The 15744-nt window shown below is 44.9% G+C and overlaps 1 protein-coding gene across 1 annotated transcript in view; it reads left to right on the plus strand.

Moving 5' to 3' along the window:
* Window positions 1-325: 325 nt before the first annotated feature.
* The window catches only part of DLG4 (discs large MAGUK scaffold protein 4), a 62178-nt gene continuing 46759 nt past the window's right edge, over window positions 326-15744 (plus strand). Inside the window, exon 1 of the mRNA XM_053463655.1 lies at window positions 326-627. Within this exon, the coding sequence (XP_053319630.1) occupies window positions 598-627 (30 nt within the window). The 5' untranslated portion in view covers window positions 326-597. The remainder of the gene's footprint in view (window positions 628-15744) is intronic.

Raw genomic sequence — 15744 nt, forward strand, 5'->3', positions numbered from 1 at the left:
CCCCCTTCTGTGCGTCTCTCTACCCATAGAGACCTCTGTGTAGCTGTGTGTCTCTCTATGGCTGTCTCCCCCTCCCTCTTACTCCGTCTCTCTATCTCTCTCCCCCTGTGTGTCTCTCTCTCTCACTATTAGTCACTAAGTCTTCGTGAGTAACTACCATAGCGTGGGTTTTCTCTCCTCCCCCTCTCTTTCCTCTTTTTTCTCTCTCTCCTTCTTTCTCTCTCTGTCTCTCCCTCTCTCTTCCTTCTTCTCCTCGTTCTGTGTCTTTTTCTCTCCGAGTCTCCCTTTCTCCTCCCCCCCTCCTTCCTGCTCTCCCTCCCTCCTTCTCTGCATAACACCCAGAAGGCTGCAGGCTTCTCTTCTTTACACCAGCACCCTCTCTCCTGCTTCCATCCCCTGTCCTCCCTCTGTCAAATCCTCACCCTGTTCCCCCTTCTCCCCCTCTGCCCCCCACCCTCAGATCACTGAGGTCCCCACCATAGGGGCAGAATACAGACAGACAGGGCTGGGGAATAGACAGGAAGGAGAGCAGGAAGGGGAGGGTTATCCTGCAGAGATTTTGGATGTGGTTGAGCGGCCGAGGTGACAGCAGGTGCCATGGATTGTCTGTGTATTGTCACCACTAAGGTAAGACATGACCCTCTACCCGTCCCCTAATGACCCTTTACGTAGTTCCACTCAAATCTGACTGCTCTTGTGCCCCCCTGCAGCAACCCTCTACTCACCTGCCCCAATGTGCCACCCACAAAGCCTCATTATTGCCCTCTCATCTATTTTGCCTCACTCAGTGCCATGGAACTATCCACTGGCCAATCCTGCCCCAGCCTGTGAATCCACTTCCCTCTGTAACAGGTCTCGAATATCGCACATAGACACACAAAGAGACCGACACATTCTAATACAACATACACACGAGACACACAGCTGCACGCTAACCATGCCACCGGACACACACACCGACACCGAGCCTACATGATCACGCTCTGCCAGCGTTCACATATATACACGCGGTGCTTAAACGTCTACATGTCTGGGAGACACATGGCTCCGTCTTCCCGTGTCGGTCCAAGTATTCATCTCTTCTACGGATCACAGCTAATTACGTGCAAATCCCGTGTTCATGGATGTCCGTGTTCATACACCAAATGTAGATGTGACAGCACAGACGGGGGGGAGGACCTATAGATATACTGTAAAGGCAGATACCATTCCCAGCACACACACACATATAGAATGGGAGCCGGTGGCCTGGCGGCACGTGACGCTCTCCATGGTGCTGAAATCGCACAGCAGCATAGACAATGTGCCGTCGGATCCGTTACTGCCCTGTTACCCCAAACAGACCCTAATAACCTCCATATAACGCCTCCCATTACTTTGCAAAACCCTCCCTATAACTCTTCCCATTATACCATACCGTATATAATATAACTCCTACTACTACTCCTATCACTCCTCCTACTATACCATACCGTATATAATATATATATATAATATAACTCCTACTACTACTCCTATCACTCCTCCTATTATACCATACCGTATATAATATAACTCCTACTACTACTCCTATCACCCCTCCTATTATACCATACCGTATATAATATATATATATAATATAACTCCTACTACTACTCCTATCACTCCTCCTATTATACCATACCGTATATAATATAACTCCTACTACTACTCCTATCACTCCTCCTATTATACCATACCGTATATAATATAACTCCTACTACTACTCCTATCACTCCTCCTATTATACCATACCGTATATAATATAACTCCTACTACTACTCCTATCACTCCTCCTACTATACCATACCGTATATAATATAACTCCTACTACTACTCCTATCACTCCTCCTATTATACCATACCGTATATAATATAACTCCTACTACTACTCCTATCACTCCTCCTACTATACCATACCGTATATAATATAACTCCTACTACTACTCCTATCACTCCTCCTATTATACCATACCGTATATAATATAACTCCTACTACTACTCCTATCACCCCTCCTATTATACCATACCGTATATAATATAACTCCTACTACTACTCCTATCACCCCTCCTATTATACCATACCGTATATAATATAACTCCTACTACTACTCCTATCACCCCTCCTATTATACCATACCGTATATAATATAACTCCTACTACTACTCCTATCACCCCTCCTATTATACCATACCGTATATAATATAACTCCTACTACTACTCCTATCACCCCTCCTATTATACCATACCGTATATAATATAACTCCTACTACTACTCCTATCACCCCTCCTATTATACCATACCGTATATAATATAACTCCTACTACTACTCCTATCACCCCTCCTATTATACCATACCGTATATAATATAACTCCTCCTACTACTCCTATCACTCCTCCTACTATACCATACCGTATATAATATAACTCCTACTACTACTCCTATCACCCCTCCTATTATACCATACCGTATATAATATAACTCCTACTACTACTCCTATCACCCCTCCTATTATATCATACCGTATATAATATAACTCCTACTACTACTCCTATCACCCCTCCTATTATATCATACCGTATATAATATAACTCCTCCTACTACTCCTATCACCCCTCCTATTATACCATACCGTATATAATATAACTCCTCCTACTACTCCTATCACCCCTCCTATTATACCATACCGTATATAATATAACTCATATATAATATTATATATTATATTATATATAATATAACCACTACTCATATACCCTCCTATTACACCATGTAATACCTTCCTATAATCATTTCTATAACTCCTCCCACTACTGCATATAACTCCTCCCATTACTCCCTATAGCTCCGCCCAGGCCTTGCCTTTTAATATTGTTTATAAAATGTTAATTTGCTGTTGTATTGGTTTGATAGAAACGGCTTGTAGATTATCGATGTATCTCGCAGATTTAGTTCCTATGGATTGTTTGCACGCCGGAGTTTCCATACGTGTATGCGTGTTATGTTACCGTGTTATGTAATCGCCGGGCCCTGTGTCATCCTGAACCAGATCCTTTCAATCTCCCGGGGAGACATCTTTTATCTGTCTGCAAATGCTGTGTCCCTTTAGGGGAAATATGGCTGTTTGGGCATCACCGTTCTATAGGGTTCCACTGGCAAATGTTACATGGCGTGACTTCATACATCGCACATACCGCCAGGGGTGGCTCATTAACACGGGAATGAGTATATGTCCTGGAAAGCCTAGCACCATGGTACATGCCCATGTTCAGTAGCAGGGGTCGGCAGGTGGTCCGTACCGACACATTGTGTCCGTCATCACAACTTGTGATGTCCGTCGCCCTGCTGGGGGCGCTTTGGAGGTGGACTGGACTGTCCGCTGCTGGAGGAACAGGGCTGGTTAGGGAGACCATAGATCTCCAGGCCTACAATAAAGGGATCGGGAGGTCTGTTCCTTCAGACCAGCGCTCCCTCTCGCTGCGCTCCGGTTATTGATGCTAAGCGCCAGGGGTATGATGTCATAGCCCGCTGCTCAGCACTGCAGCTGTGCGCACCCTGAGTGAGCACTGAAGTGAAGGTCTGTAGGAAGAGACCACAAACTCCCACCACAGGACTTCCAGGGAAGGTCGAAATACGGAGAAGGGGGAAAGATAGGAGAGAGGGGGAAGTGTTTATGTTACGGTAAATGTGTGTCTATAAGGGTAAGCGTAAATACGCGTGTGCAAGTGTATGGGCGGTGTGTGTAAGCACAGTGTGAGTAAAGGTAGTGTGTTTGTGTGTGTCCATGTGTGTGTGTAAGGGCATCATCCCCTCATATCACACATGGAACCAAGGTCTTCTTTCTTATATCATTAGAGGGTCCCGTGGTTGACATGAACACAAGGCTGTGTGTACCCTGTATACGCAAGGCTATAGGTACCCAATATACGTACACGCAAGGCTATAGGTACCCAATATACGTACACACAGGGCTATGGATACCCAATATACGTACACGCAGTACTATAGGTACCCAATATACGTACACACAGGGCTATGGATACCCAATATACGTACACGCAAGGCTATAGGTACCCAATATACGTACACGCAGTACTATAGGTACCCAATATACGTACACACAGGGCTATGGGTACCCAATATACGTACACGGAGGGCTATAGGTACCCAATATATGTACACACAGGGCTATGGGTACCCAATATATGTACACGCAGGGCTATAGGTACCCAATATACGTACAGACAGGGCTATGGGTACCCAATATATGTACACGCAGTACTATAGGTACCCAATATACGTACACACAGGGCTATGGATACCCAATATATGTACACGCAGGGCTATAGGTACCCAATATATGTACACACAGGACTATGGGTACCCAATATACGTACACACAGGGCTATGGATACCCAATATACGTACACGCAGGGCTATAGGTACCCAATATATGTACACACAGGACTATGGGTACCCAATATACGTACACGCAGGGCTATAGGTACCCAATATACGTACACACAGGGCTATAGGTACCCACTATACGTACACACAGGGCTATGGATACCCAATATATGTACACGCAGGGCTATAGGTACCCAATATACATACACACAGGGCTATGGATACCCAATATACGCACACGCAGGGCTATAGATACCCAATATACGTACACACAGGGCTATAGGTAACCAATATACGTACACACAGGGCTATGGATACCCAATATACGTACACACAGGGCTATAGGTACCCAATACACGTACACACAGGGCTATAGGTACCCAATATACATACACACAGGGCCTTGCTATATATGTATGTATGTATGTATGTATGTATAGGACTGTTATGGTATGACTATGAACATTACGGAACTACAATAGTCCTGTACAGTACAGGAGTGCTATGTATGTACTCGACAGTTATAGTATGTATGTATGTACAGTTTGAGACTGTTACATATATGCAGTACAGGAAGTTTATTGTATGTATTTACGTACAGGACTGTTATAGTATGTATGTACAGTACAGGGCTGTTATAGTATGTATGTACAGTACAGGGCTGTTATGGTATGTATGTATGTACAGGACTGTTATAGTATGTATGTACAGTACAGGGCTGTTATGGTATGTATGTATGTACAGTACAGGGCTGTTATGGTATGTATGTATGTACAGGCTTGGTATGTATGTATGTACAGGGCTGTTATGGTATGTATGTATGTATGTATGTACAGGGCTGTTATGGTATGTATGTATGTATGTATGTATGTACAGGGCTGTTATGGTATGTATGTATGTATGTATGTACAGGGCTGTTATGTTATGTATGTATGTACAGGACTGCTATGGTATGTATGTACAGGGCTGTTATGGTATGTATGTATGTATGTATGTACAGGGCTGTTATGGTATGTATGTATGTATGTACAGGGCTGTTATGGTATGTATGTATGTATGTACAGGGCTGTTATGGTATGTATGTATGTATGTATGTACAGGGCTGTTATGGTGTGTATGTATGTACAGGGCTGTTATGGTATGTATGTATGTATGTATGTATGTATGTATGTACAGGGCTGTTATGGTATGTATGTATATATGTATGTACAGGGCTGTTATGGTATGTATGTATGTATGTACAGGGCTGTTATGGTATGTATGTATGTATGTATGTACAGGGCTGTTATGGTATGTATGTATGTATGTACAGGGCTGTTATGGTATGTATGTATGTACAGGACTGTTATAGTATGTATGTATGTACAGTACAGGGCTGTTATGGTATGTATGTATGTACAGGGCTGTTATGGTATGTATGTATGTATGTACAGTACAGGGCTGTTATGGTATGTATGTATGTACAGGGCTGTTATGGTATGTATGTATGTATGTACAGTACAGGGCTGTTATAGTATGTATGTATGTACAGGGCTGTTATAGTATGTATGTATGCACAGGGCTGCTATGGTATGTATGTATGTACAGGGCTGTTATGGTATGTATGTATGTATGTATGTATGTATGTACAGGGCTGTTATGGTATGTATGTATGTACAGGGCTGTTATAGTATGTATGTATGTACAGGACTGTTATGGTATGTATGTATGTACAGGGCTGTTATGGTATGTATGTATGTATGTACAGGGCTGCTATGGTATGTATGTATGTACAGGACTGCTATGGTATGTATGTACAGGGCTGCTGTGGTATGTATGTACAGGGCTGTTATGGTATGTATGTATGTATGTACAGGGCTGTTATGGTATGTATGTATGTATGTATGTACAGGACCGCTATGGTATGTATGTACAGGACTGTTATGGTATGTATGTATGTACAGGGCTGCTATGGTATGTATGTACAGTGCTGTTATGAGGTCTGTGTTTTTGATGTGTAGCACAAATGGATGTTTTGACCAAACAGAAAATAGAGTCTTTAGTTGAACTTGGTCCCAGTTATTGGCCCCATAGAAAAAGATGCAAAGCTATATAAGCTTTTGGAGCCTCAGAAGTCTCATCTTCATTTGGTTTAGTATGGAGTCTCTGTCTCTCCTCCATGTATGATATTGATACTACAGGACTGTTGGAAGTCTGCATGGGACCCTCGTGAATCATGTTTCTGTGAGCTCTCTCTCCACACTCTCTATTTGCTGCTGTCCCCATTTCTCTCTGTGAGTCTCTGTGATTTTGTTAATTACATTTTGCACATGAAGTTAATTATCACATGAGCCACAGAGCGAGAGAGAGAGAGAGCCTGAATCTATCTGCAGCAGGGTGAGACAAAAGTAACTGTGAGTTTGCCCCTCCCCCTGTGGGGTGACAAAGGGAGCTGTGGGTCTACCCTCCCCCTTCAGGGTGAAATGGGGAGCTATGAGTCTGCCCCTCTCCAAACGGGTATCACACAGGAAGCTAGGAGTCTACCCCTCTCCCAGCGGGGTCACACAGGGGGCTAGGAGTCTACTCCTCTCCAAACAGGGTCACACAGGGGGCTAGGAGTCTACCCCTCACCCAGTGGGGTCACACAGGGGGCTAGGAGTCTACCCCTCTCCCAGCGGGGTCACACAGGGGGCTAGGAGTCTACCCCTCTCCAAACGGGGTCACACAGGGGGCTAGGAGTCTACCCCTCTCCCAGTGGGGTCACACAGGGGGCTAGGAGTCTACCCCTCTCCAAACGGGGTCACACAGGGGGCTAGGAGTCTACCCCTCTCCCAGCGGGGTCACACAGGAAGCTAGGCGTCTACCCCTCTCCAAACGGGGTCACACAGGGGGCTAGGAGTCTACCCCTCTCCCAGCGGGGTCACACAGGGGGCTAGGAGTCTACCCCTCTCCAAACGGGGTCACACAGGAGGCTAGGAGTCTACCCCTCTCTCAGCGGGGTCACACAGGAAGCTAGGAGTCTACCCCTCTCCCAGCGGGGTCACACAGGAAGCTAGGAGTCTACCCCTCTCCAAACGGGGTCACACAGGGGGCTAAGAGTCTACCCCTCTCCAAACGGGGTCACACAGGGGGCTAGGAGTCTACCCCTCTCCCAGCGTGGGCACACAGGGAGCTGTGACTCTGCCCCCCCCATGTGGTGAAACAGAGGAGTCAGAACTGAGGTGTAGGGTTTGGAGAAACCTCCTTATAAGGAGAACTCTGGGGCCCACTCATTCTGACATTCAGTTGTGTTTTCTTCTTCCGTTCTTACCTCTCAGGTGCCCTCCTCATTCTCTCGTGCCTTCCTCATTCTCTCCTGCCCTCCTCATTCTTCCATGCCTTCCTCATTCTCTCCTGTCCTCCTTATTCTCTTCTGTCCTCCTCATTCTCTCCTGTCCTCCTCATTCTTCCGTGCCTTCCTCATTCTCTCCTGTCCTCCTCATTCTTCTGTGCCTTCCTCATTATCTCATGTCCTCCTCATTCTCTCCTGTCCTCCACATTCTCTCCTGTCCTCCACATTCTCTCCTGTCCTCCTCATTCTCTCCTGTCCTCCTCATTCTCTCCTGTCCTTCTCATTCTTCCGTGCCTTCCTCATTCTCTCCTGTCCTCCTCATTCTTCTGTGCCTTCCTCATTCTCTCCTGTCCTCATCATTCTGTCCTGTCCTCCTCATTCTCTCCTGTCCTCCTCATTATTCTGTGCCTTCCTCATTCTCTCCTGTCCTCCTCATTATCTCCTGTCCTCCACATTCTCTCCTGTCCTCCTCATTCTCTCCTGTCCTCCTCATTCTCTCCTGCCCTCCACATTCTCTCCTGTCCTCCTCATTCTCTCCTGTCCTCCTCATTCTTCCGTGCCTTCCTCATTCTCTCCTGTCCTCCTCATTCTCTCCTGCCCTCCATATTCTCTCCTGCCCTCCACATTCTCTCATGTCCTCCTCATTCTCTCCTGTCCTCTACCAGTCTTTTAATGTGCTTGTTCTTGCTTTTCCTGTAGTCCATGCCGCGTTGTTTGTTCTCCCGTCTGTTTCTTTCATCTCCAATCACATAGTTTTCTGTAATCTCCTGCGAAGTGTGGAGATTATCAGTGTATCTCAGGTGTCTCCGTCTCCTGGGTCCTTCCGCATGTGTCCCTTCAGGGGAAATATGGTTGTTTGGGCTTTAGTGCCAAAGCATCTCTATTCCAAGGGCCCCTATATATTACTTGGTGTGACTTTATACATCCCACATACCGCCCCGTCTTCTCATTCCTTTCCGTCTTCAGTCTCCTCTCAACACCCCAGCTAAATGTCCAAACGCTGCCTACAGATATTTCTGTAATCATGCACAAATCAGGTGACTGAAAGGCAGGCCCTGATAGGTTGTTGCCGTAGATAGTGAAAAAGCATTAAAGTTTGTGGTTTTATGTGAAATTGTAAAATGTCAGATTTTGCCCTGAGGGGAATGTTTTGTAGAACAGTCGCTTTCAGTAAATCCTCAGAACTGCTACATGCCCCTGGTGCTTTATATTTGTGCAGCGAATCCGGGTAGCAAGAATATTAGCCCAAAAGAAAATTGTGTTTTTAGTCAAAGTTTCCATCTGAAGGAGAGACCTCCGAGGTCCAAAAATCTTATGTAACTTTATTTATTTTTCTGTGTTGGTTCAAAAAAAGGTATCAACTTCAACTAAAGACTCAATATGAAGAAGAGCCCTCTTTTGACTCTTCTTTCTGTATAATGTATAGTTAAATCAGCGAGCCGGCCCTGTATAATGTATAGTTAAATCAGCGAGCCGGCCCTTATATAATGTATAGTTAAATCAGTGAGATGCCCTGTATAATGTATAGATAAATCAGTGAGCCGGCCCCCTGTATAATGTATAGATAAATCAGTGACCGGCCCCCTGTATAATGTATAGTTAAATCAGCGAGCCGGCCCTTATATAATGTATAGTTAAATCAGTGAGATGCCCTGTATAATGTATAGATAAATCAGTGACCGGCCCTATATAATGTATAGTTAAATCAGTGAGCCCCTGTATAATGTATAGATAAATCAGTGACCGGCCCTATATAATGTATAGTTAAATCAGAGAGCCCCTGTATAATGTATAGATAAATCAGTGGCTGGCCCTGTATAATGTATAGATAAATCAGTGACCGGCCCTGTATAATGTATAGATAAATCAGTAACCGGCCCTGTATAATGTATAGATAAATCAGTGAGCCCCTGTATAATGTATAGATAAATCAGTGACCGGCCCTATATAATGTATAGTTAAATCAGAGAGCCCCTGTATAATGTATAGATAAATCAGTGGCTGGCCCTGTATAATGTATAGATAAATCAGTGACCGGCCCTGTATAATGTATAGATAAATCAGTAACCGGCCCTGTATAATGTATAGATAAATCAGTGACCGGCCCTGTATAATGTATAGATAAATCAGTGACCGGCCCCCTGTATAATGTATAGATAAATCAGTGACCGGCCCTGTATAATGTATAGATAAATCAGTGACCGGCCCCTGTATAATGTATAGATAAATCAGTGACCGGCCCCTGTATAATGTATAGATAAATCAGTGACCGGCCCCTGTATAATGTATAGATAAATCAGTGACCGGCCCCTGTATAATGTATAGATAAATCAGTGACCGGCCCTGTATAATGTATAGATAAATCAGTGACCGGCCCCCTGTATAATGTATAGATAAATCAGTGACCGGCCCCCTGTATAATGTATAGATAAATCAGTGACCGGCCCCTGTATAATGTATAGATAAATCAGTGACCGGCCCCTGTATAATGTATAGATAAATCAGTGACCGGCCCCCTGTATAATGTATAGATAAATCAGTGACCGCCCCCCTGTATAATGTATAGATAAATCAGTGGCTGGCCGTGTATAATGTATAGATAAATCAGTGACCGGCCCCCTGTATAATGTATAGATAAATCAGTGACCGGCCCCTGTATAATGTATAGATAAATCAGTGACCGGCCCCTGTATAATGTATAGTCACATCAATAAATCACAAACTCTCCCCATGTTAAGTATACATTATACAGGGCCAGCATGCAGGTGAATCACTCTCCCTCTTTTTCACTTATTTCTTTATTTCCTTCTCTTTTTGTTGCTCTTTCGTCCAATTGAAGTCTATTCATTAGGAGCTGAGTGGCGCATTTACGTTTGGTGCTGCCACTCCATTCCGCTGGGAGTCAGGATATGATGTCATATCCTGGTACTCCACTTTCAAAGGGAGTGCGACGCAGAAGGAAACTCAGCACAGCCCTCCATAGAGTGAATGGGCCGGCTGGGGAGATAAGTGACCACCATATTAACCGGCCTATTGAGTGGCGCCGTTACAGGGGAGCCTAATCCCCCAATAGGGCAATCAATGCTCCTTGTCATCTGCCCCCTCGACCTCCCACCCTAGGCCCACAGTGCATTTGGGATGGCAGTTTGGGGGCTAGATACTGCTGTGTTATTTGGCTTATGTGGGGGTCTGCGCTTGTTGAGGACCCTCACAATCTGATCATTGTGTCTCATTCTGCTCCTACTCCTCGAAAGCTCAGTCCATGTCCCCTGGTGGTTCACCTGCTGTTACCCCTCACGTCTCTCCTCATTTCCCTCTCCCACCTCTCTCTCCAGTGTCTGCGCTCGTCTCTTTTGCATCACTGCCGCTCTACCACATTTTCTAATCTTGCTCCTTCCGAGCCATTCTCCTTAAAGTTTGCTCGTTCTCTGCCTTGTTTCCACTCTCTAATTTCTGGATTTCATTCTCTATTCTCCTTCTTCCCTTCCTGCCTCTCTTTCCCACGCTTCTCTTTTTACAAATTCTCCCTCCCCCGTTCCCCCATCCCACGCCCCTCGCTGTCACTCTGTCAATGTGATGTCACCGTATTGTTGCCATGGAGACAGTCTCTCCCTCCTCTCTTCTTTAAATAGCTAAAGCCATGCTCCCTCCTGCATCCTCTAATTCCTTATGTGAGCTTCCTTCCTCTGTGTGACATCATCAGTAGCTATGACATAATTTCGGTGTGCACAGTCAGCTATCAAAAGATGTAGGAGTCACCCTAAAGAGAACATTGTGTGTAAGGACACCATAATAGAACACGCAAGACATTTATGAGCTATTTGTCCCATAAATGATGGATGGGTGGACGAGTGGAGAAACCTGGGGTCTCCAGGTCACCTTAAATGCCTCATCTGATCTGATGGGGGTTTTGGGGCTGTGACCTGGAGTGTCTGTGGAGTGAATCCTACTGACTGTTCACGGCTGAGTGGGCTCGGGCATGCGCTGACTGGAACAGAGGGACACTTAGCTTGGGCTGATGTGGCACCAAAATGGAACCATGTGCTTCAGACACATCCTTTCCCAACTCTCTGTACTGCACCAGTGGCTTAACTCTATGAAATACATGGAGACCTCTAAACCAGCCATAGAGGGTTAGCTTGGGCAGCTGAAGTGCTGCATATTTCTGTACTGGTGTAATGGCTACCTCAGCTATCCATACTGTGACTGATAGGTGACCATAGGAATTAATACTGTGAGCGATGATGTGTCTCAGATCAGCACTGGGAGTTATGGGTATCAAAGGGATCTGTACTGGGAATAATGGCGTATCGGAGAGATCCATTCCTGGAGTGATGGCGTATCACAGGGATCTGTACTGGGAGTGATGGGGTATCACAGGGATCCATTCTGAGAGTGATGGGGTATCACAGGGATCCATTCTGCGACTGATGGGGTATCACAGGGATCTGTACTGGGAGTGATGGCGTATCACAGGGATCTGTACTGGGAGTGATGGCGTATCACAGGGATCCATTCTGGGACTGATGGGGTATCACAGAATCCTAACTGGGAGTGATGGCATATCACACGGATCCGTACTGGGAGTGATGGGGTATCACAGGGATCCGTACTGGGAGTGATGGGGTATCACAGGGATCCATTCTGGGACTGATGGGGTATCACAGGGATCCGTACTGGGAGTGATGGCATATCACAGAATCCGTAATGGGAGTGATTGGGTATCACACGGATCCGTACTGGGAGTGATGGGGTATCACAAGGATCCGTACTGGGAGTGATGGGGTATCACAGGGATCTGTACTGGAAGTGATGGCGTATCACACGGATCCGTACTGGGAGTGATGGCATATCACACGGATCCGTACTGGGAGTGATAGGGTATCACAGAATCGGTACTGGGAGTGATGGGGTATCACAGAATCCGTACTGGGAGTGATGGGGTATCACAGAATCCGTACTGGGAGTGATGGGGTATCACAGAATCCGTACTGGGAGTGATAGGGTACCACAGAAAACGTACTGGGAGTGATAGGGTATCATAGAATCCGTACTGGGAGTGATGGCGTATCACACGGATCCGTACTGGGAGTGATGGGGTATCACACGGATCCGTACTGGGAGTGATGGCATATCACACGGATCCGTACTGGGAGTGATAGGGTATCACAGAATCGGTACTGGGAGTGATGGGGTATCACAGAATCCGTACTGGGAGTGATAGGGTATCACAGAATCCGTACTGGGAGTGATGGTGTTGGAATTGCTGCCTTCCTAATAGGGTAAATTGCTTGATTGCCGTCTGCCATGTTGGCTCCACCGGCTTGGGCTGTGGATTGTTACCGGTCAGTGGTAAATTTGTATAAGGCGGCATCTCTGGCATTATTGACGGTGACTGATCTGCCGTGGGTAGCATTCTGCATTAGCCCCAGCTGGGGGGGCTGCCGTCTACCCCAGGATTACCCCAGGAATAGCTCATAAAGCGGGGTTTATATCAGAGAGACGGGAAGCAGGGCTTTAGCTGTGGGCGGAACGCGTAGTGCGTGTGATGGGATACGCGGTCCTGAGTGGGTGAAGACGATCCACCGTGGGAGACGTGGGATGGAGTGACGAGGCAGGGATTGCGTTCCCCGCAATCACCAGAGTTTACAGGTTTTTGGTTAAATAGCGTGATTGTTGCCTATCCAGGCGCGTGTAACCCATGTGTGCTTTTGGCTTCCTACAAGTGATAGAGGAGAGATGCTCATCACTTCGAGTGAAGTCTGATCAGGTGAAGCCGGTAGATGGAGACCGGGGGGGGGGGGTTGGTGAGAAGCTGAGGCTGCAGTTTGACAGCCGCCGAGGCTGCAGCTTAAAAAGCGCCGTCAGGTGAAGTGACAGTTTGAGCTTTAGCTTCCAGAAGGTCATTGGTGACTTTAACCCCGGCTTTCCCTATAAGACCAGATTTGGTGGGGTCAGACCCAGGACTGGAAAGGGATTTACGCAGATAGGGTCTTAGTGACAGCTGTAGTAGAGATAAGGTGAGGCCAGCATTAGTTGGATGGGATTGAGTTATCATTTTGGGCAGATTTCAGATAATCTATACACGTGTACAGTTAAATCAGTGACTGGCCCCTGTATAATGTATAGTTAAATCAGTGACCGGCCCCTGTATAATGTACAGTTAAATCAGTGACCGCCCCCCTGTATAATGTATAGATAAATCAGTGACCGGCCCCTGTATAATGTATAGATAAATCAGTGACCGGCCCCCTGTATAATGTATAGTTAAATCAGTGACCGGCCCCTGTATAATGTATAAATCAGTGACCGGCCCCTGTATAATGTATAGATAAATCAGTGACCGGCCCCCTGTATAATGCACTAACACTAAGATTACACATCGTAGATCTGAATGAATGAACTAATCGTATGACATACTTGCGTCCCAGATGTGCTCAATCGGATTCTGGTCTGGGGAACGGGCGGGCCGGTCCATAGCATCAATGCCTTCCTCTTGCAGGAACTGCTGACACACCCCAGCCACATGAGGCCTAGCATTGTCTTGCATTAGGAGGTACCCAGGGCCAACTGCACCAGCATATGGTCTCACAAGGGGTCAGAGGATCTCATCTCGGTACCTAATGGCAGTCAGGCTACCTCTGGCAAGCACATGGAGGGCTGTGCGGCCCCCCAAAGAAATGGCACCCCACACCATTACTGACCCACCGCCAAACCGGTCATGCTGGAGGATGTTGCAGGCAGCAGAACGTTCTCCACGGCGTCTCCAGACTCTGTCACGTCTGTCACGTGCTCAGTGTGAACCTGCTTTCATCTGTGAAGAGCACAGGGCGCCAGTGGCGAATATGCCAATCCTGGTGTTCTCTGGCAAATGCCAAACGTCCTGCACGGTGTTGGGCTGTACTCACAACCGTCTCATGCAACAGATAGAGGGAAAGCACCGCCAGCATTCAAAAGTGACCAAAACATCAGCCAGGAAGCATAGGAAGTGAGAAGTGGTCTGTGGTCACCACCTGCAGAACCGCTCCTTTATTGGGGGTGTCTTGCTAATTGCCTATAATTTCCACCTATTGCCTTGCCTGTTCCATTTGCACAGCAGCGTGTGAAATTGATTGTCCATCAGTGTTGCTTCCTGAGTGGACAGTGTGATTTCACAGAAGTGTGATTGACTTCAAGTTACATTGTGTTGTTTTAGTGTTCCCTTTATTATTTTGAGCAGTATATACATATATATATATATATATATATTTATATATACACATAGGTGTGTGTGTATACATACCTGGGAACTTCTTTGCGGGATGCGGCCAGGACTGCCCATTGATGTCGGTGCCTCATATATATATATATAGTGTGTGTATAATATATATGTGTGTATAAATTATATATATATAGTGTGTGTATAATATATATATATATATATATAGTGTGTGTATAATATATATGTGTGTGTATAATATATATATATATAGTGTATGTATAATATATATAAATATATAGTGTGTGTGTGTAATAGATATATAGTGTGTGTATAATATATATATAGTGTGTATAATATATATATAGTGTGTGTATAATATATATATAGTGTGTGTATAATATATATATATATCTGTATAATATATATATAGTGTGTGTATATAATATATATATATGGTGTGTGTATAATATATATATATAGTGTGTGTATAATATATATATAGTGTGTGTGTATAATATATATATAGTGTGTGTATAATATACATATATAGTGTGTGTATAATATATACGTGTGTATTATATATATATAGTGTGTGTATTATATATATATAGTGTGTGTATAATATATATATATGTGTATAATATATATATAGTGTGTGTATAATATATATATATATAGTGTGTGTATAATATATATATATATATATATATATATAGTGTATATATATATATATAGTATATATTAATGTGTATTTTTTTCTTGAAAAATAATAAATTTTCTTTAAAATAGCAGCAAACTATAAGGG

This window comes from Spea bombifrons, chromosome 4, assembly GCF_027358695.1.
Source record: "Spea bombifrons isolate aSpeBom1 chromosome 4, aSpeBom1.2.pri, whole genome shotgun sequence".
NCBI classification, from domain to species: Eukaryota; Metazoa; Chordata; class Amphibia; order Anura; family Pelobatidae; genus Spea; species Spea bombifrons.